This window comes from Pelobates fuscus, chromosome 4 (assembly GCF_036172605.1).
Source record: "Pelobates fuscus isolate aPelFus1 chromosome 4, aPelFus1.pri, whole genome shotgun sequence".
Lineage (NCBI taxonomy): Eukaryota > Metazoa > Chordata > Amphibia > Anura > Pelobatidae > Pelobates > Pelobates fuscus.
In genome coordinates, this window is record NC_086320.1 from 82,443,343 (window position 1) to 82,464,740 (window position 21,398).

The following is a 21,398-nucleotide window of genomic DNA, read 5'->3' on the forward strand; positions in this document are numbered from 1 at the left end:
GGTCTCCTTGTCGTTCACTTCCTCCTATCACCCGCAATCTAATGGTGCAGCCGAACGTGCTAATCAGTCTGTGGAATTGTATTTGCGCTGCTTCACTAATGCGCACCAGGACGACTGGTCTCGCCTCCTTTGGTGGGCTGAGTTTGCCAGGAATACGGTGTCTCACTCGTCTACTGGCTTAAGTCCTTTTGAGGTTGCTTATGGGTTTCGGCCTTCTGTCCTTCCCGGTGCGTTCGCCGACAAGGGAATGCCCGCCTTGGACCAGCACCTCGCCTCTTTGCGGAAGATGTGGGATCAGGTCCATGTTGCACTGTCTCGTTCAGCAGCTGCTCAGAAGAGGTTTGCTGATCGCCGTAGGGTTGCGGCCCCTTCTTATGTTCCGGGTGATAGGGTATGGTTGTCCTCCAGGAACCTCGGTCTCAAGGTTCCCTCGATGAAATTTGCTCCCAGATTTCTTGGTCCCTACAAGGTGTTACGTAGGGTTAACCCCGTTTCCTACTCCCTTGACCTGCCTCCTTCCATTCGTATTACGAACACGTTTCACGTCTCGCTTTTGAAACCCTTGCTGTGTAACCGGTTCTCTCGTCCCCTCGGGCGGCCCGTTTCCCCTTACGCTGTCCCTAGTGACATGTACGAGGTGGCTGCCCTTCTCGACTCTCGTGTTTCTAGGGGTCGGCTGCAATATCTGGTGGATTGGAAGGGGTACGGCCCTGAGGAGCGGTCTTGGGTTTCGAGCTCTGATTTGCACGCTCCCTCTTTGGTCCGCTCCTTTCATGCCCAGTTTCCTTTGAAGCCTTCTGCTTCCCGCCCTCCGGGCGGTCTTCGAGAGGAGGGTAATGTCAGGATCCCGCGGGCGGCTGCGAGGGGAGGCTGCAGTCCGCTCGCGGCACTCACCCTTAACCGTCCGCGGTCCCCTTCCTGCCATGTGTTCGGCGGGCGGCATCCTCCCAGCCACAGATGCCGCCCGCGTCTTCCTCCAAGTCCCCCAGCGGCAGCATGCATGACGCTGCACGCTGGGAGACTGCCCAATTTGTTATACACCAGGGTCAGTCACCTGACCCGGCATTAAAGGCACAGTGCCTCAATCACAGTGGGAGGTTTAGATATCTCCCACGTGTGATTGTTAATTCTGATTGGAAATTATCCAATCAGAATTAACCTTCTGGTTTAAATACTTACCTTTCCTGTTCCGCCCTGCCCTGTTGTGGTCTTTGCTTTATAGTATTGATACTGAACTTGTGCTTTCTGGTTACGTACTCTCTGGCTTGTTTATCTGACTTTGTGACTTTCTCCTACCCTTTGACCTCTGCTTGTTTCTCGTTATTCTGTCTTCTGGTTCCCCTTATTCGGCTTGTCTCCTGACTATTCTGTGTGTGCTTAGCCCGGCCACTCTAAGGTCCGGTACTGCACCTTTTCTGTGTGTGTGTGTGTGTGTTAGCGTGTTGGGTTCCCCGAATCGTGACACTCTGCAAGATCCTACAGATTGGGGATCATCCAGACTGGCCTCTTCAGTCAGCAGGCCCCTTTTCCAGGTGAGTTTTCCCATTGAAAGCATTGCCAGTGACGCAAGTCACATAACTGTCAATGCCCTCTCTCAGGTACACTCACCCGCCCTAATCTGCATACCTCCCAGTGTTGGGAGTTATACAGGTGTGCTGCTAGTAACACCTTCAGGGTCCTTACATATATCTAGTAAAAGGTTATTTGACTGCTTATTTATACATTTTTACAATTTTTTTTAAGTGCTTGGTAGTAAAGTGGTTAAGAAATAATTTTAGAATACTCATCAACATTTAAATCGTAGTTTTATAAACATCGCTCTCATTTCATTCTCTTAAAATTGCTAAAAGAAGACAATTTGAATATTTCCCAATGTTTGTATTTGTTTCTTTCTGTAGGAGTTATTGTCCCAAATTAGCAATTCACTACTTACATGAAATCCATTATTTATTCATGCATTTTTTTTTTTATTCATACATCTTTTATCTGGTAGTGCAGTGCTTCAATTATCTGTTATAAAACAGTATAGTCCCATAAAAATGGAATCTCGATAATGCTTGTTTATTTGAAAGCACACTCATCTGTATAAATCATCCTGTCTTTTATACGTTTCCCCTTTTTAAAGTTCTCATCAAAATAATTTGAAAACATGGATAAACACACATTCAGTTTTTTCCTTTTGTGCTTTTTTACAGACACAGTTTAAAATGACAGATATAAAGCTGTTCACCTTGAGAAAATAGGACAGGGTGAATTTTAAAGCCACCTCCATTCTTCAGCCTCTGAGGAAGGTGTTCAAAATGATAACTATCAACATAGAAATATATTTTCAATGCTTGCCGACTTCCTTCTGCTTGATATGTTATGGGGACATCTAAGAAAACAAAAAAATTGTTATATTTGACAAAATAATACCTGGTGCTATTATTAACAAAAGCAAACAAAATAACACAATCTAGAAAATAATGTACAGAAAGGTACATTCAATGATAGACAGACAGACAGACAAACAGACAGACAGAGAGACAAAAACAAACAGAAAATAGAAATAACGCCACTGTAAGTGCTCAAAATCCACAGGAGTTTTAATTGGCACAAGACAATAAGGGGGAAAGGTCACACTAAACACCTAATGCATTTTGGACCTACAGGTAGGATAGATAGATAGAAAGATAGATATTCATAAATAGGACTATACAAAGGACACAAGGTCACGCATTTAGACTGGAAGAAAGGAGATTTAGTCTAAGTCAAAGAAAATTATTTTTTTACAGTAAGAACAAAAAGGATATAGAATGCTCTGCCTGAAGAGGTGGTTTTATCACAGTCTATACAGCTATTTAAACAACAATTGGATCAATACTTGCAAAAACATAATATTCAGGGATATACTTTTTAATTAGTGGGGTAATAACTTCTTGATCCAATGAGATATCTGACTGCCATTCTGGGGTCAAGAAGGATTTTTTTCCTAGCTTGTTGCAATATTGGAAGTGCTTCAAACTGGATTTTATGCCTTCTTTTGGATCAACAGCAAAAACAAATGTGAGAAAGGCTGAACTTGATGGACGCAAGTCTCTTTTCAGCTATCTAATAGACTAACTATAATAGATAGCATGTCATCACCACTACTTATTGCACGTTGACCAGTTCTACAACCAGTTAATATTAGCTAGAAGCTCCTGAAATCTGGAACGTAAAGTATGCTCAGGTGTGTCTATTGTATACTCAATATCATATTATGCTCTTAATTAATTTATAGTCCAAAGAAAATTCCTTTGTGAACTCACTGGGGATGTTGGTGGTTAGTTGTTAATTCTTCACAACTTACTGCTTAATGAGTAAATAAACCAAAGTTACATAAAAATACAATGTATACAGTCAGATAACTCAATCCATATTTACTTTCTGAACCTGCCTAGTGGGCTGAATGGGACTTACTTGCCACAAGTGGGCCCTGCTCTGCTTGCTTGAAGTAGAACATGACTTTTTCCAAGTCAAATAGTGCAACAAGTGAGTCTTCCAGCATAGCTTGCTCATCCACCTGGAAAATATTAAGAAATAAGTTCCATCTCAAAACACAATGTAAAGACTTACCAGTGCAGCAATTCCATTTTAGGAATCGGTATGCACACCTGGACACTGCTGTTTTTTTTCCCCCACATTCTGAGTTTCTGAGTTTGGTCACATGACCTCAGGTAGACTAACTCTTGCTATCAGCACTAACACAGCGTACAGGTTGTATGGATGAAATGTATTGCACATGTCCACTGACAGTCTAGTAAGAACACTAAGGAGATTCCCCGAAAGCTAGCTCATTCAGTGAACCTGACGTCCTCAGTGAGAAACACAGCTCTAAATTAAAGCTCTGTGAGCAGTGATGCAAACCATTAAATTATTAACTGAAAGAAGCATGTTAAATCTACTTTCCCTTTAACTATTTTGGGCGCAAGTTGGCCATCATCGTCTTTAGAAAGTTTCAAAGAATTTTACGGAATCTTGTCTGCAGTTACACGTTGATTGCTGAGGACAAACCAAGTAACAGATCTACGTGTATTATTGGAATGGGGGCTGAATTTTATCTATTTATAATCATTATGGTAAGAAACTCAGATGAACATTTAAGTCAAGAACATTTTTCATAAAAATTTTGCTTGTCAACCACACCTCCTATTGCAATGCCTGTTTCTGTGTTAAAAGAGCGGTTCAGGCATCATAGCACCTGCATGCTGATGTAGTAGTTATGGTGTCATTAGGCAGCAGGTGTCATCCCCTGGTTCTTGGTCAAACCCCTTTAAAGTTGTGTGTGCAACACTGTGACTCTTTAAGGCACCTGCAGCCTGGTCCCAACTTGCATGAAATTTTTGGAAAAGTGTGATAAACATTTATAAACATACTGTGGAGCTTAAAATGTGATTAATGAAGCAAATTAGGATTAAGTTGTTTGGTGCTTTTTAAAATATTAATATAATACAGGCTTACTGTTCTCATACCTTGTAAGGCTATCTAGTAAAATCTGACCACAGAGGGACAATTTAAGTATTCACTCAGATGAACTTTGCTTTGTTTTCATCATCCAATATTTATCTCAAACCAAATTGATCTGAATTTGTCTGAACAGGCCAGAAACCGCTCCTTAATTAATTGCAAAGCAACAATTAAACTAGCCTTAAAAATACATAAATCATCTTTATGGCTGAAGTCGATGTATCAGTTTATTTGGTTATTTAATGAATTATATGTGAGTTCAGTTCATTCACAAGTATTATATTCTTTGCACTTAATTTGCTCAAGTTACAATCTTCCCATCATCATCTGGTCTGAATGCAATAGTTTTTTTTTGCAAAACCTTGTGAAGATGTATGTAGTAGTACTCCTGTTCATCAGCTTTTTTAAAAAAAAAAAGTATGTGTATCTTTGATTATGTGTACTGCTGGAGTGACTTTGTATTGTATACATATATTCATGAAAGCATAATAAAAAAATTTAATAAACAAAAAAAACAACTGTTTTAATTTCTAATATAAGGCTAACTGCATTTTTGTCCTTTTTTTGTTTTCAGTTGTAAACTTTCATAATTCTAAACATTGGTAAATAGTCTCTCTGATATGTGATGTATGACATTAAAATGGCAACAATACGTGTACAGCTGTAATATTTAATCATTTGTACTTTTTTTGTGACTTTCTATATAATATTATACAATCTTTCTTTTTCATACATTTATTAAAAGAAAGATAAATAATACCATCTTTCTAAAATTGCCTAATACAGCAGACATTCAGTGAACACAGCAAGTAGTTTTTAACAGTTCATGGCCATAGTACTTGGCTAACCCAGGGTGCTGTACCTTACCTGTCCTGATAATTATTATAGGAACATACAAGATAATACAATAAGACAGTGAGTTTAAGTTCTCAGTAGCTTCAGAGAACACAGACTGTAGCCTATCAATAATATAAAAGGCAAGAAATATTATATTACTACAGCAAGGTGAAAAGGCACTGAATAATGCATTTCTTCCTAGAAAACATTTGAATTGTTTGCCGGTATCGAAGTACAAGAATTCTAAGCACACTGGGAAAGAACATAATAAATACTATGCATTGCTTGATTGCTGTCAATGAGGAATTATTATTTATAAAAGAAAAAAAAAAATATATATATATATATATATATATCACAAATATATTGAGCTGGGAAAATGATGGTCTTGCCGGGAAACTGTAAATCTTTTAGACATTGAAAATAAAAACTGTATATTGGCCCGCCATACAATGCTATCAATAACTTATCCTGTGCTGTATATAATCACTTTGTTCAAGAACTGCTGCTTAGATGATGATGATATGATTAAAAAGGCTCATATTAGAAATGTTCATACAAATATTTCCAGCATTAAAAAAAACAAGTTAGTTTTTTGAACAAACACAAATAATCCTAAAAAAAATTGCTTCGTGTCATTCACAGTCCTCATGATGGCTGGATATCCATTGATTACCATGTGGTTACACAGAAACCTGTTAGACCAGCGTTTACCCACCCCCAAATACTGATTGCCTACAACTCCCAGAATTCTTTGAAGGCAATAGAAAGCCAGAGAATCATGGGAGTGGTGGTCCAGCAATAACCAGACAGAATAGTTTCCTTATCATTGTGCCAATAAACAAACTGGAAGACCCACAATGCAACATGCACAGACTAGGTTATTTACTAAACTGAAAATTCTAAATGAATATCGCATTTAAAGTCAGAAAAGCTAAACTGGAAAAATTATCTAAGTCAGCTGTACTTTCAGTTTGGCTACTTTGACCTTAGATTTGACATTTACTTTGAATTCTCACTTTAGCTAATAACCCAGAGAGAAAATGCACAAATGTATTCCCTTTGTCAGCTAGGATTCAGGTCCTTATACGTGTTGTTGAGAAGCTGGATACCATGTCCAACAGGGCACAGATATCATCGCACTTATGACAAATGACGGCTTGAACTATCTTGCTTTGCATGTAATGCGTCTATCTCGTATATTATTTTCCCCTTTTACGTTGCATTACTGAAATAAATGAACTCTTGCACGATATTCTAATTTTTCGAGTATCACCTGTAAACTATAAGTGGTTTCTTTCAGAAATTCTAACACAGGGAATTATTTGTTAAACTCTAAATATGAATTCCAATTTACAACATTAATGGAAAGTTCAGAAACTGACAGAGAAACTGCAAATGTCTTGCAGAAACTATAGAAATTCAGACATTTATCAAGCAGTGAATTGTCAGAATTCAGATATTAGGAGGTATAAGCAAAATAGACTGTTCTAAGCAATATCAGGATGACCAGATGACCCGGTTTTACCGGGATCATCACGGTTTTCACCCATTTGTCCCTGTGTCCCGAGAAACTTTCTCGGGATGCATAAATGTCCCGGTTTTGCAGACCCGCTTCCTTTCCCCATGTGCCGAGGCCGACATGGAGCTAGAGCCTGGAGGCAGAATGCTCCTCCCCCAAGCAGGCAGGTCGAAGTGTTGCAGCGCGTTACCATGGCAACACTCCGATTCAGCCGAGTATTCGTGGGAGTAGAGAGTAGTCAGCCTGCAGCCAGAGGAGCTGCATCTGGGATTCAAAATGCCCCCCCTCTTGCTCCATGGCCAAAGGTAAGATGAAGGTAATGGGGGGGTATATCAAGTTTTTAGTTTTTTTTTAAATATATAAATTTACTTTATCCACACATGCACACAGAACACCCCCTCCACAAACAGCACCATTTCCACACACACACAGCACCCTCGGCAGACACATAGGACTCCCTCCACACAAACACACACAGCACCCTCTCCACACACACACTGAACCCCTACACACACTACACCTCCTCACACACATAGCACACACTCCACATACTGAACCCCTACACACATTACACCTCCACACACACAGCGCCCACACACACAGACACAGTACCCACACACACACAGCACCCCCTCCACACACACAGAGCACCCCTACACACACTACACCCCCCCATACACACTACACCTCCACACAGACAGCATCCCCTCCACACAGACAGCATCCCCTCCACACAGACATCACCCACTCCACACAGACATCACCCACTCCACACACACACAGCACCCCCTTCACACACACACACACATCACCCACTCCATACACACACATCACCCACTCCATACACACACAGCACCCCCTACAAACACACATAGCACCCCCTTCCCACACAAAATCAGCATCCACTCCACACACACACACAGCACCCCCTGCACACACATATGCAGCACCACCTCCACACACACAAACACACATCACCCCCACACACATGCAGCACTCCCTCCACACATGCACACAGAACACCCCCTCCACACACAGCACCATTTCCACACACACACAGCACCCTCGCCACACACACAGGACTCCCTCCACACAAACACACACAGCACCCTCTCCACACACACACTGAACCCCTACACACAGCACCCCATCCACACAAACACACTGAACCCCTCCACACACTACAACCCCACACACACAGCATCCCCTCCACCCAAACACAGCACCCCTTCCACACACCCAGAGCATCCCCCCCACACACACACTGCACCCACCACACACTCACCCCACATTCACACACACACACACACACACACATTGCACCCCTCACTGCAGTCTGTGTGTGTGTGTGTGTGTATTCAACAGTCTGTGTGTGTTGAGAAGTCTATATGTATTCAGCTCGCTATGTTTATGTGTCCTGCAGTCTCTGTGTGTATTCAGCAGTCTGCCTGTGTGTATTCAGCAGTCTGCCTGTGTGTATTCAGCAGCCTGCCTGTGTGTATTCAGCAGTCTGTCTGTGTGTATTCAGCAGCCTGTGTGTATGTGTGTATTCAGAAGTTTGTGTGTGTAGTTTCAGCAGTCTCTATGTGTGTGTGTGTGTGTTAAGCAGTCTGTGTGTAACAGTATGTGTGTATTCAGCAGTCTGTCTCTGTGTGTGTATTCAGTAGTCTGTGTGTGTATTTTCATCAGTCTGTGTGTGTTTTCAGCAGTCTGTGTGTAACAGTGTGTGTGTATTCACCAGTCAGTGTGTGTGTATTCACCAGTCTGTGTGTGTATGTATTGTATTGTATTTGTTGGAGGTACCAATAAATATAAGCATTTCCCGGGGTCTATTATGCTGTTAAGATTGCCCTGGTCTAGGGTATGTGTGTGCTCTGATCATGCTACTACAAAATGTAAATGAAAAGACACTCATTTAAGTACCAGGAAGGGGATGAGCTGTAACAGCCACTTCTGGCTAGGAATAGGTAAAAGACTTCTAATGTTTATGTATTTCTCTGTTTGTTTTTTTTTGCGTTATTTGTATCGATAATGGATGTCCCGGTTTTTTGTTTTCAAAATCTGGTCACCCTAAGCAAAGAGTAAAATTGCACAGGTCCCTTGGACACCTATTGATCACAGGGAGGCCCTAGGAGTAGCCAGTACTGTGATCAGGCCCGGACTGGCCATCTGGGCCATGGGCCGAGGCCGGCAGGGAGATCACAGGATCTCCCTGCCGGTCTTTGCAGGGCCAGTGCTACCTGAGCACCGGCCCTGCAGTAGTCGACGGCGGGCCGGTGGGGAGATCAAAGATCTCCCTCACCGGCCCACATGCAGGACATTCCGGCCGCCGGCTAAGGAGAGTGTGAGGGAGCCAGGAGAGGACCCGGCGGAGCTCCTACTTAAAGCTCCGCCGGGTTCCTCTTGCGAGATTCAGAGATTCCGGGTCTCGCGGGAGTGAACTCTAGCCCCACAGGCTAGAGTTCACTCACCACGAGGACCACCAGGGATGGAAGCCAGCAGCAGGATCCCCCCTCCCAGGCTAAAGGTAAGCAGGGAGGGGGGAAATAAACACCCAAGTCACATCAGCCTCACTTGCTCACACACACCCTGCACACTTTGCACTCACAGCACCCTCACACTTACCCACATAGCACCCTCACGCAAACAGCACTCATCACTCACACACACACACACTACACCCTTTACACACACACACACACACACACTGCACAATATGCTTTCCTAGCATTTTTGTTTCCTGGTATCCCAACTATGGAGACACCAGAGACAAATTTCAAGCAAACACAGTGCAAGCATGTTATTAAATTTGCTTGCGCTGTGCAGATCAAATACAGGGTCTTTTTCTCATGCCAGAGCTCTTCAGCAGAGCTCTGTGCATGGTCTACCCTGGAAGACCATGTGATGGGGCGTGCTTGTCATTGGTGATGACAAAACACACCCTATCTGGCCCCACCCCCTTTTTAGTGGGCCGCTGTAAATAAAAAATGCCCGGGCCGAATTTTCTTCCCTGTCTGGCCCTGACTGTGATAGTTAAAGAAAACATTATAGTATATAGACAAAACACATTGCTGGCCAATGACACTACAGAGGAACCATTCTACTAAATTATGTACCTGTAATAAAGCATGAAATCTATGAGAACATAGGCTAATAGTTTAAAGTAACATATTTCTTGCATAAATGTCATGCATGGGCAACCTCCTTACCAGATTTGGCGATAAGAGTGACTGGAAGTGGAGAAGCACTCCGGCACTCGCTATCTGTTCCAGCCATCTCCTGCTGGCCTCCTGGGTTTCCATTTCATATTCTCGGTTGCTGTCAAACATCTGGTTTAATGCGGCCAGTAGTTGTTCAGAGAAGGAGCAGACGGTGGCCACCAGGCTTTGACAAAACACCATATCTCTCCTGAGCTGTATTTCACTGTCTGCAAAGGAGAAGACAGAACACTTCAAGCATTAGATGAACATAATATACATAATCCAGTAATGAGATTGTGAGTGAAAGTAAAATATATTACAATGTTTGCAAAGCAGTGGTGAGCACATACTTTGTGTATTAATGTATGCTATCTATAACATAATAAAGGTCACAAACACATAGCACCCTCCAAACATTACTCAAATACATTTGAAATGTAGAAAAAGAATGCTAGCAATCAGAGTTAATAGTGCTCCAATGGATATTGCTCAATCAACTATTTGGTTGTTAAAGGAGTGAGTAATGTAATCCTCCAGAATTGGCAGGACTGGTTTTTACTGACTGCAATTTTAAAGGAACATTCTAAGCACCAACGCCACTAAAGTGGATTATAGTGGTAATGGTGACAGGGGGGCCCTGGTTTTACCCATTGTAAGGAGTCCAACCAGTTTTGAACGCCGGCCACCACTCCCCACAGTCACGACTATTGGCCGAGATCTATACGTTTCCAAGTAAGAGAATATGTTAGCTCTCCACAGCTAAGCCCTGCAAATAGTTCATGGGTTATACGCATTATTTTATTCAGTGGTGTAAAATGTGCTCTTTAATCTATATTAGCTTAGTGTGCCCCTTCAAATATGTACAGTAATTTGAAGATGGTCTTAATGTTTAGACTGCCTTCTGTTGTAGGAGTTCTGTGAAAAACACATAGAGAAAATGATTATATAATATTTTAAGATTTTTACCTGAATATTCAAGTAATGCCAAGAGTATCCGAGTTTTCACCTCTAAATATAATAGGGGGGGAAAAAGAACAGTTTTAGTTAACCCATTCATTGAGATGTGTGTGTGTACAAGGCTTTGCATGCCCACAGAAATGTCCAATTTTTATTTCTCTAAGAAATCATTCTTTATGAAGTTTAATGTCACTGACAATAATTTCCAACATATTTGTTTTTTATCTGTTCTCTAACATATGTCTTTTTTATTGCACAGAATTAGAATATGTCTTTACAATAAATAACCAGAGGCTTCCGGGTAAATATTAAAGTTATATTTATGTGTCAGCAATCGAGATGAATGAAGCATACTGATATACCAAATGAACATTTTAGATATAAATTATTCATAGGAAACTGTATCTGAGGAGCAATTTCAAACCTGGAACCGTCACACGTTCTACTTGCACACATGGTTTTAAAAAATGGAAAAATTGCTGAAAGAAAAGAAATACATACTTAGAGAAACTAAAACTATACTATCACAGACATACAGCCCTGTGATATTCGGCATCTTCTTCTACATCAGTACCAGCAACTCATACTTGGTTAGACCCCATTAAAAGGGGATACTGAATAAAGACTGGTCAGCCTTGTAGTCTCTTACTCTCATTTGCTCCCATTTACAATCTCATAAAGACACTGTCTCTCCTTTTTTCCTATGAGTATGTAATACATGTCATGATGTTTTATTCCTAAACCTGGTTGAGGATGGTTTTATTCCCTTTTAAATGGTCCGAATAAACTGGTACTGGTTGCCGGTGCACATGTTTTAAAACGCAGCTTAGGCAGTTATGCAAACTAAAAGAATTGCACAACATTTTATCATCATGGATATTTTTTCTTATCCAAACTTGCCACCCTAATAGAATAAGAGTGAATCCAGCCTACGTACCTATAAAAATGACTGTTATACTAAGTACTGTGCAAACATACTCACATCAGAATGTTTGCAAATATGCCTGTATCAGCTGTACTTGAAACAACTTGGAAACTCTGGCTTTCTTAGACTGGAAATTAGCAAGCTTAAAAGGTGCAGTCTTAAAAATTAAATATATCACACGCCTTGGAAGTACAAAACAAAAAGTCCCTATAGCAAACATTTAATCAATTAAAAGAGTCATAAACTTTATTACTCAATGCATTTGAATATACACAACAAACACATACATATAAATGACCAAAAGCTATGCTTAAAGTATGTGGTCCCTTTAAAAGACCGGTGATATGAATTTATCCAGGAAATATATATATAAATCACTTTAAGTGCCTTACACTAACAAACAGCTCTAAAAAGTCTCCCGTCTAAATCACTATTTATGGAAGAAAAATCACAACAGAGCAGCTAGCTTAATAAAACTGAGTGGAGAATTGGTAATAGGATATTGGTTGCTAGGATATCAAAGTGTATGTACACATCCACAACTCTCTCTAACAAGTAGCTAGCATAATACTAAATGTAGCCTTCTATACAGACAGATACATTCTCAGAATCTAGGTTAGAAGAGATTCGGATTGTAACTAAGTAATAACTCATGCACGTGTAACTAAAGTTGAAACTGTAGCCAAAAAAAAAAAAAAAGGTTGCATGTGTTATAACAAACAATAACTGATGTTAAATATTTCTCCTCTTTAACATGGGGAGAGGTGATGACCTATTGCTGCCAAGAAAATCTTGCAGGGTGGATGCTGTCTAACATCCACACATGCCAGCCTACTCCTCTAATATTATAACTGCAACCCTAAATTTTCACAGGGCTTTTTACATCCACCATTTATGTTCTGACTGTGCCTAATTGACACATGGAGTAGAATCCTCCGATGCCCTAGCGCCAACAGCCTCTTATTGAACACTACGAGGACACAACATGTGCTCAAACAATACAAACACTTGGAAATCTGAATACAATTTGACAACAATGGAAGGACTATAACTATAGTAGTTGCTATGGTGCTTTGATTGTCCCTTTATGTACTAAATGCATGCATGCATTTGCTAAACAGCTGGCTTTATAAATGTATGCATTAAATAAGAAAGACGTCTAAACAAATGTAGCTTAAACCAAACACATTCCTTAGGGCTTATTTATTCCATTATTTACTCAATAAGTAAAAACAAATTACTTGCAAGGAAAAACAGCTTCTACAGTTCTGTGATAATATGTATTTTAATAAATAAATATTCTGCTTTGTCACAGCAAAATATTTTTCATGTTCTTTTATTCTAATTCCTTCAATAGAACTCAATGTAATTATCTTAATTATCAAAAGCTAGAATTATTACTTTAAGTGGGACTGACATTCACATTAGTGTGTAGGATAGGGTAGACAATGTAATCTATAGATTACAGCTATAGCACCATAAAATATGTAGGTTAGATAAGATAGCTGAAAAAAAAGTTTTACAAAAGCAGGAAAGTGCATTAATCCCTTCATTACCGAGCGCCAATATGTAAGAGAAAACAGCAATTTTGTATTGAGATTCCTGTTCAGGGACACAGACATATAACTACGCAAGACGAGAAATAGAAGACCCCTTAAGGACCAAATTTCTGGAATAAAAGGGAATCATGACATGTCACACATGTCATGTGTCCTTAAGGGGTTAATGTTATTAGGCGTGCTACACATTTTCTATTGCTTTCATAAATTATGTTATTAACCTAACATTTGAACCTGACCATCTCACAGATTCTTGCGTTTGCATACGCAGCATGCATTTTAACCTTTAATATATAAAAAAAAAAATTGTATCTCACTGTACTAGGAATTTAGCCAGCACAATGTAAATAAAATAAGATACTATATTTTGTATAAAGTGCTACAATTTGATTTTGCATGACAGGTACATTTAATGCATAGCATGACCCACTGTTAAATCAATTTTCAGTTCAAGATCTCTGTGTTATTATTAAATATCACATTTAAAATTTAGATAACTTTCAGTGGCGAGACTGATCAAAAGAAACTTTCTGATAAGTTCTGGTTTTTCTTTTCCATTTGAACATTCAGCGCTTTGGGGAATGAGTTACATACAACCACATCAGAGTGCTGAAAACAGATAACAGTTGCTTTAATCTCCTTTGGATTCAGTAAAATAAACATAGCCATAAATCTTCAGAAAAATCATTCCCTTGCCATCAAAATACATTAGGTTATGTACTGAAGCAGCATTTTCTCCACACTGTGCTACAAGTGTGTACAGATTCATTTTGCTTACTGCTGTGTAATAGTTTTTGCGAATATGCCATATTTATAATGTGGGTTTCATTTATTTTCTGAAAATGTTTAGATTTTGACACAATAACAATGTTTTTATTAATTTATTTTAAATACTGAAAGATACAAATATTACATAGATATAATCAGAAACAGCAGAGTACTTTGAACGGTAACCTGTGCCAAGAGTTAATATTACTGAAATTGTTGTATTAACTTGGCTTCTAGCACTTTTGGGGGGAGATATGGGGAAGAGAATTAAGCTGGTGGGCGGGCAAAATCACAGGGGTTGTAAAATTTCGAAGAATAGTGTAGTTTGTGAACTATATTTATTCTTCTTCACAAATCATTTTGAAACGTATATACGGATTGCAAGGTAAGAGAAAACATACGGGCATTTAATTTACTTACAATACTGATTGCAAAATAAAGAAAACAAGCAATATTTCTGTATAAACTCCCATTTTTTTCATTATTTATGTTATTTATTACCATTAAGCTAGGCAAAAAATTATATTTTAGACTATATTCACTGAGCTCGCAGATATTACACATTATTTCTATAAAACCAAAACAAACATATTTTGATTTAATTATTTTTTTAGGAAAGTGTTTGGTACTGCAGGGAATACTATATTATATATTATATATAAGTGTTTTCCTTCCGCAGTGATATCCAAATGGAGGCAGACAATGGAACTTCAACAATTGAGCTGTATGCTTGAGCTAATCAATGAGAAGGTAGTTGTCTGCATGCAGAGTTCATAAAACCTGGTGTACAGGTGTACTTTAGATGTGCTCCTTACTGTGTTTAGATTCAAGACTCTCCCCCAGTTGTTTTTGGAACCTAAGAATGCCACTGCTGTGTACGATGGCACCAAACGTGAAGATCTTCATAATTGAAGTTCTTAAGAAGGAAGTGCCTGTAGCTGTTGTCTGTCTGACAGCCACTAAAGGCATGTTCTCATATGAACTGTTTCTCAGAAATAGCATTGCTTTACACTAGTGGTTCCCAAACCAGTCCTCTTGGCCTACCAACAATCCAGGATTTATGTATTTCCCTTTTTTATTCCAATGGAGATACTGACAAAACCTGGACTATCGGCGGGCCATGGGGACTGGTTCGGGAACCACAGCTTTACACTATGCAAGTAAAGGGACAGCATCAATGCACCAAATCCACTACAATAATATATAGTGGCTTTGGAAATTGAGTATTCCTTTATGATATATTCTGTATAATTTTAGTAAAACAAGGCCAGTGACAGCTTGATGTGAAATGGTTCTTCTTCCGTTTTTTTTTTTTTTTAATTCTTTATTTTGTTGTGCAGGTAGGTACAGTTTAGCATCAAACGCCACAACAGCGTGCATATACGTTAATAGGATTGACAGCGGCATGATTAGTTGCGCATTTTTATAATTAGGTATACAAGCGTAACGTAACATGTGATGCTCCAAGAAAAAGTTAAATATGCCTAGGACAGAAGAATGTATTACAAAAAGTATTACATGATTCAAGCAGGCAAGATTCCTAGCATATAGCGCAGATAAGCAAGGTTGTTGAACTGTGTCACATTGAAATCAGCTGTATATCTGAGATTTTATAATGTTGAAAACAGGTTAGACTATAATGGTAAACTACAGTGTTAAACTGGTGAGCTGCAAAACCACCTGGCAAGCACGTTAATAGAGGTGAGATCTCACCCAACAGTACATTTCTACATTAGCTAGCATGTTGGTAGCCTGAGCTGGTATTTCTGGCTGATATCAAGTTAAGTTAAGTAATGAAATGCAATTAGCCGGCATATATAAATCTGTACAATTAAGTAATAAAAAAATAAAAAATAAAAAAATAAAATAGATAACACTGCTTCTCTCTGGAACAAGCTTGTGTCAGGATGAAATCACCCACACAAGCCAGCATCATGCATAAGGGCTGAGACTCGTGATTGTCAAGTGGGGCAATTAATGTCCAGGGTCTAGTGGCCGCTTGTGAGTACGGCTCTTAGCAGTCATGTTGTCCCAGGGTAGGGCTGATCCTCAGCCTATTCTCAGCCTTGTCGCTGGGTCAGGTGCCCCCATGCTTGTGTGTGTGCTGGCATTTTTAAGCCACAGACCTGGAACATGTCGGTGCCGGATCTGTTCTCCTTTGGGGGTAGGCGGTGGAACCTAGTAGCGTCTGACTCTGGTTGCGGTTGGTCTGCGTCCGGTGGAGGTGAGGCAGTGAGGTGGTACCTCTTGGAGCTCTCTGTCCAGGTAGAGTTGTAGCAGGGGGTCGGGCCGCTTGTGGTTTTGAGTGTTCCTGAGGTGGTTTACACTTCTCCTGTTTAGGTAGTGGTGCTCGTGGTCTATCATTCGATTGCTACCCGCCTGCTTACAGGGGGAGGGCCTGGGCAGCCTCAGGGTGCTTGTTCGTGCTGTGCCGCGCTTGTATGAAGCATGCCCTCCTTTCCATCACCACTTGGGTGCCCCTGCTGCTTGTGGTGTTGCAGGCTGTGGTATAGGGCTATTAAGTATCTGAGGTGGTGCGGGTGGACAGAGCTTGTGCTCAAGTCGCTGCCACAACTTGTGAAAGTGTCTGTCCAGCCGAGTGAGTATGTCGCTGGAGTATGGGAGCCATGCTTCCTCCGCCATTTTGATAGGGTCGCGGTTCGGTAAGCCTGTGTTTTCAGGTTGCCACTTAGTCATGCCCCGCTCAGCTCACCAGGTGGGGACCGGGATATCCCACCGGTCCAAAGGGGGGGTAACGGGGTTGCGGTGAGGCTTCTGCCAGGCGTGCTCTCCTGGTCAGGAGATCGGCCGCTTCCCCCAATTGCCGGGCTTGCTAGGCCGCAGTTGTCAGCCGAGGTGAATATTCTTCACACCGTGACTCTCTGGTCATTGGACGATATCAGCGGTCGCAGTGACGGTCAGCAGCTGTAACAGACTACTGTCTGTGTTACTTTTAAACGATATTGCCCCAATTTTCAGGCTTGAATAGCCAGAGCTATCTGAAAATGCGTCCTGCCATGTAGAGTGTAAGGCCCCGCCGCCCTCTTCTTCCATTTTTGCAGCTTAAACTGACACTGCCATAAAGACCACCCCTGCCACTGAGCCACCTAAATGGGATCCATTGTCTTTGTCTCGGTGCCTGCAAAGATATAGGCACATACCCTCCTATCTTTTTCTTGCTGCAAAAGGATGGGGTGTGACCTCACAAAAAGTCTGTGCAGTGTGCATAAATTACCCAGGTTTTCGATATGAAAAATTAAGTAGAAATTTCTTTGCAAATAAATTTGGGAACTGTGCTCCATTATGCATACACCTGGTTAAATATTTTTATATTAATCAATATTTTCAATAATTGTTACCTTGTTGCCCAAACTAATTTTAATGTAAAAGTATAGGCCTATATTATTGGATGCCTGTCTTTTATAATAAAAAATACAGATTGATTTTGATGCGTTGTGATAAATCTCACCAATTTAATTAAAATGTGGTCAATGAAAGCAATGTGATTTTATTGGAGGAAACATTGTGATTCAATAAAAATCTTATCATTTTTAATTTGGCCATAAATAAACAAACTGTCAATATTTCATAATTGCAGCCTATAATCGTATAATCTTCTAGTTGTGTTTTGAGGGAATTATAAAGCTGCCACTAGCCGATATGAAAATAAAGGCATCTAATAAGTTACTTATCTGCTATTTATGTTGGGAAGAACAATAAGTATAACCAGTATTTCAAGTGTGATTGAATTTTTCCAAGAGATGAAAATGTAAGTACGATCGATATACTTTCATCTTGTCATTCTCTATTTAATTGACCTTCTTTTCATATATAAATCGGTGAATACTTAACATTATGATTTATTTTACTTTTTACTTAGCTTACTGTTTTTGTAAGAATACAGTTTAAAGCTCCAACCCCTCCCTCTGACAGTCTCATATGAACTTGCTTTTCAATCATTAGAATTATATGAGCTTTCTTTTCAATCATTAGAACTACGTAAGCTTGCTTTTCAATCATTCGATCTCTTTGGTTCTGCTTACAATCGGTTCTGCTTACAATAAAAAATCTGGTTTGTGATGATATTTTAAGCAAAATTCCTTTTTGTTATCTGGCATAGCGTATCTTGGAATATGTTCACAAAGTAGATCAAGTCACTTCTAACCCATGCCACCAACACTAGCTAGCTAGTTAATCAACCCATGGCTTCAGTGCCACAGCTGGAAGCGGGTCAGTGTACGTACAGGGCAGCATCCTAAGAGCCAGGGTATGGGTTGGAGAGTGGCTCTGGATACACAGCAAGGTTATTTGAAGGCTTAATTAGCATCCTGCATTTTCCTATATTTACTGTATGTGCAATCAATGCTTTATTTCATCCTTCACAATCTACACACGTTTGCAACTTTATTCTATTTTTGAACACGCCCTTTAGCTAGCAGCCCTCAGTTGTAAAGGGGTTCATATCATTGAATAAATTGGTTTGGTCCCTCAAGTGGCTTTATTTGCTTATTGCATGTATTTCCATTTAATTATTTAGCTAAAACCACTATACATTGTTCACTAGCATTAATGGAAAAGTGCAGTTTCTATTTTATCATGTAGTTTTATTTATTAGTTTTATTATTTATTTATTAGGTCATGTATTAAAGAAAAACACGATATATGAGTGAATAATTGAATTTAACAAAAAACAAAGGAACTTCTCACTCACTTGGAGTATTGTACGCAGTACTGGAGACCGTATCTCCAGAAGGATATTGATACTTTAGAGAGAGTTCAGAGAAGGGCTACTAAACTGGTTCATGGATTGCAGGATAAAACTTACCAGGAAAGGTTAAAGGATCTTAACATGTATAGCTTGGAGGAAAGACGAGACAGGGGGGATATGATAGAAACATTTAAATACATAAAGGGAATCAACACAGTAAAGGAAGAGACTATATTTAAAAGAAGAAAAACTACCACAACCAGAGGACATAGTCTTAAATTAGAGGGACAAAGGTTTAAAAATAATATCAGGAAGTATTACTTTACTGAGAGGGTAGTGGATGCATGGAATAGACTTCCAGCTGAAGTGGTAGAGGTTATCACAGTAAAGGAGTTTAAGCATGCGTGGGATAGGCATAAGGCTATCCTAACTATAAGATAAGGCCAGGGACTAATGAAAGTATTTAGAAAATTGGGCAGACTAGATGGGCCGAATGGTTCTTATCTGCCGTCACATTCTATGTTTCTATGTTAATGGAGGTCTAAAGTTGTATGAGAGGTGCTTACATTCATTTTGGAAGAATACAGAATATCATACTACAGGGTGTTAAAGGCTCTTAACAGGTGCTAGATAGACAAATGGGTAGCGCTATGGAATTTTCTTTTTTTCCTTTGAATTCCATGCATCTGAAATTATGTAAAAGATGTTTCATGATCTATCAGGCATATGGCTAAATCTTATTATAATTAAGTGTTATATAATGTTACATCCCCAACATAGTCTTTTTTCTGGATCGTATTGACCAATTATAGATTTACTTTGAATGCTTAATCTATTTACTTACCTTCTACAAATTTTTTAATGTTCTGTGCAAGAACGCGGACACTACTGGGAAGATTCCAAGGGTCTTGCTTAATATGAAGCCTTAACCGCTTTGGACAGCTTAATTTAGGCTCCATTTCCTGTTGAAAATCTGCATAAAACATGAAGCAATAACAAAACTAAATTGACAGTTGTCGAGAATAACATCTGTCTTAAGTCATTTTAAAATGCTATGAAAATGAATTAAATTAAATATCAACACAAACAAATTGTCCCTTAAAACTCTCTAGTTTAACCTAGCAATAACTTTTAAATGATAAAAAAAAAATGGTGGTCTGTCAGTGCAAATTTCAATCTTTTTTCTGTAAATCACTGAAATTGTTTTGAACTCGAAGAGATCCAACATCTGTTAAAAGTATAAAAAGAGGATCTCACAGTGTGATACAGGGAGTTTATTTCCTAAAGAATGAATTATGCTTAATATGTATGGGAGGAAGTATCAATTTTAGTTTTGCTCAACTTAATAACTTAACTCTTTGCTGTACCATGAATCCTTAGTATGGCAGTCACCTCCATTATTACAGATAATACAATTTGAAATTTGTTCATTATCTAAGTTGCAGGTGAAGGGCAATGGGGTGCTGCACCCATAAACTCATTGCATCATAACCACTACAAAGAGCTACAGTGGTTATGGTCCTTACAGTGCCACTTTAAAGTCATGTAATCACATCCGGAAGCAATATTTCTGGCGCTATACCTCTAGAGAAAAAAATATATATAATTAAACATTTGATAGCAATTTGCCAGCACAATGTATAGATGGAATTTTTATTTACAAGTGCCACCATTTCTTATCTTCAGCTTGTCTGCAAGTGCACTTCAACTCAGTGAAACCCATTGGCATTTTATAGAAGATATTTTTTTTAATAGACTTAGATGCCAAGTTTAACAAAGTACAATTCAATCTTTTTTTTTTTTTTTAGTTTAAAATAATTAAAAACCTTGTAAACTTCTCATTGGTGTGAAATACTTGGTATGCTCAAAGGCTCTTGAAATTGCTGGACCTCTCAAAAGATTGGTAATTGACTCCACCTAGTGATGTAAAAAATAAGTAAATGCATAATAATGATTGTGAACTAGAATACATTAAAATATATATTAAAGCATATCTCTAAACAGCACAACTTCACAGTATTTGTTATGGTGAATTTGTCATTGAGCTTTCCCTGTCCAATCGAAAAAGATGATCAAATTTAATTTCTTCTAATGCATCCAAACAAGTAGTATGTTTTTAATATAAGGTATTTACTAACAAATTTAAAATAGCAATGTCATGTGTTATTTGGTAATTCTGTAGTTTTATTACTCCTGCAATAATTAACGTTTTACAATAATTGGGCAGTATATATGTAATTAGAAAATCCTTTCAGCTACTGAAAAAACAGCAACACTAAACGTATAATAATGCACTCTCCCTTTAAACATTATCAGACTAAACTATAAATGTATTAAACAGGGTTTAATTGTACCAAGAGCGGTGTCTGCTACTCAAAGGCATAGGCAAATACATTTTCCGCAATTAAATTTAACAGATGTCCCTCTAGGTGGC

At 39.2% G+C, this 21,398-nt stretch overlaps 1 protein-coding gene across 1 annotated transcript in view; it reads right to left on the bottom strand.

Moving 5' to 3' along the window:
- The window catches only part of PREX2 (phosphatidylinositol-3,4,5-trisphosphate dependent Rac exchange factor 2), a 331,151-nt gene that overhangs the window by 89,278 nt on the left and 220,475 nt on the right, over positions 1 to 21,398 (bottom strand). The window contains exons 29-34 of the mRNA XM_063451343.1: positions 20,791 to 20,881; positions 19,809 to 19,937; positions 11,014 to 11,055; positions 10,057 to 10,274; positions 3,442 to 3,544; positions 2,231 to 2,374 (exon numbers count right to left, since the gene is read on the bottom strand). Of these exons, the coding sequence (XP_063307413.1) occupies positions 2,231 to 2,374; positions 3,442 to 3,544; positions 10,057 to 10,274; positions 11,014 to 11,055; positions 19,809 to 19,937; positions 20,791 to 20,881 (727 nt within the window). The remainder of the gene's footprint in view (positions 1 to 2,230; positions 2,375 to 3,441; positions 3,545 to 10,056; positions 10,275 to 11,013; positions 11,056 to 19,808; positions 19,938 to 20,790; positions 20,882 to 21,398) is intronic.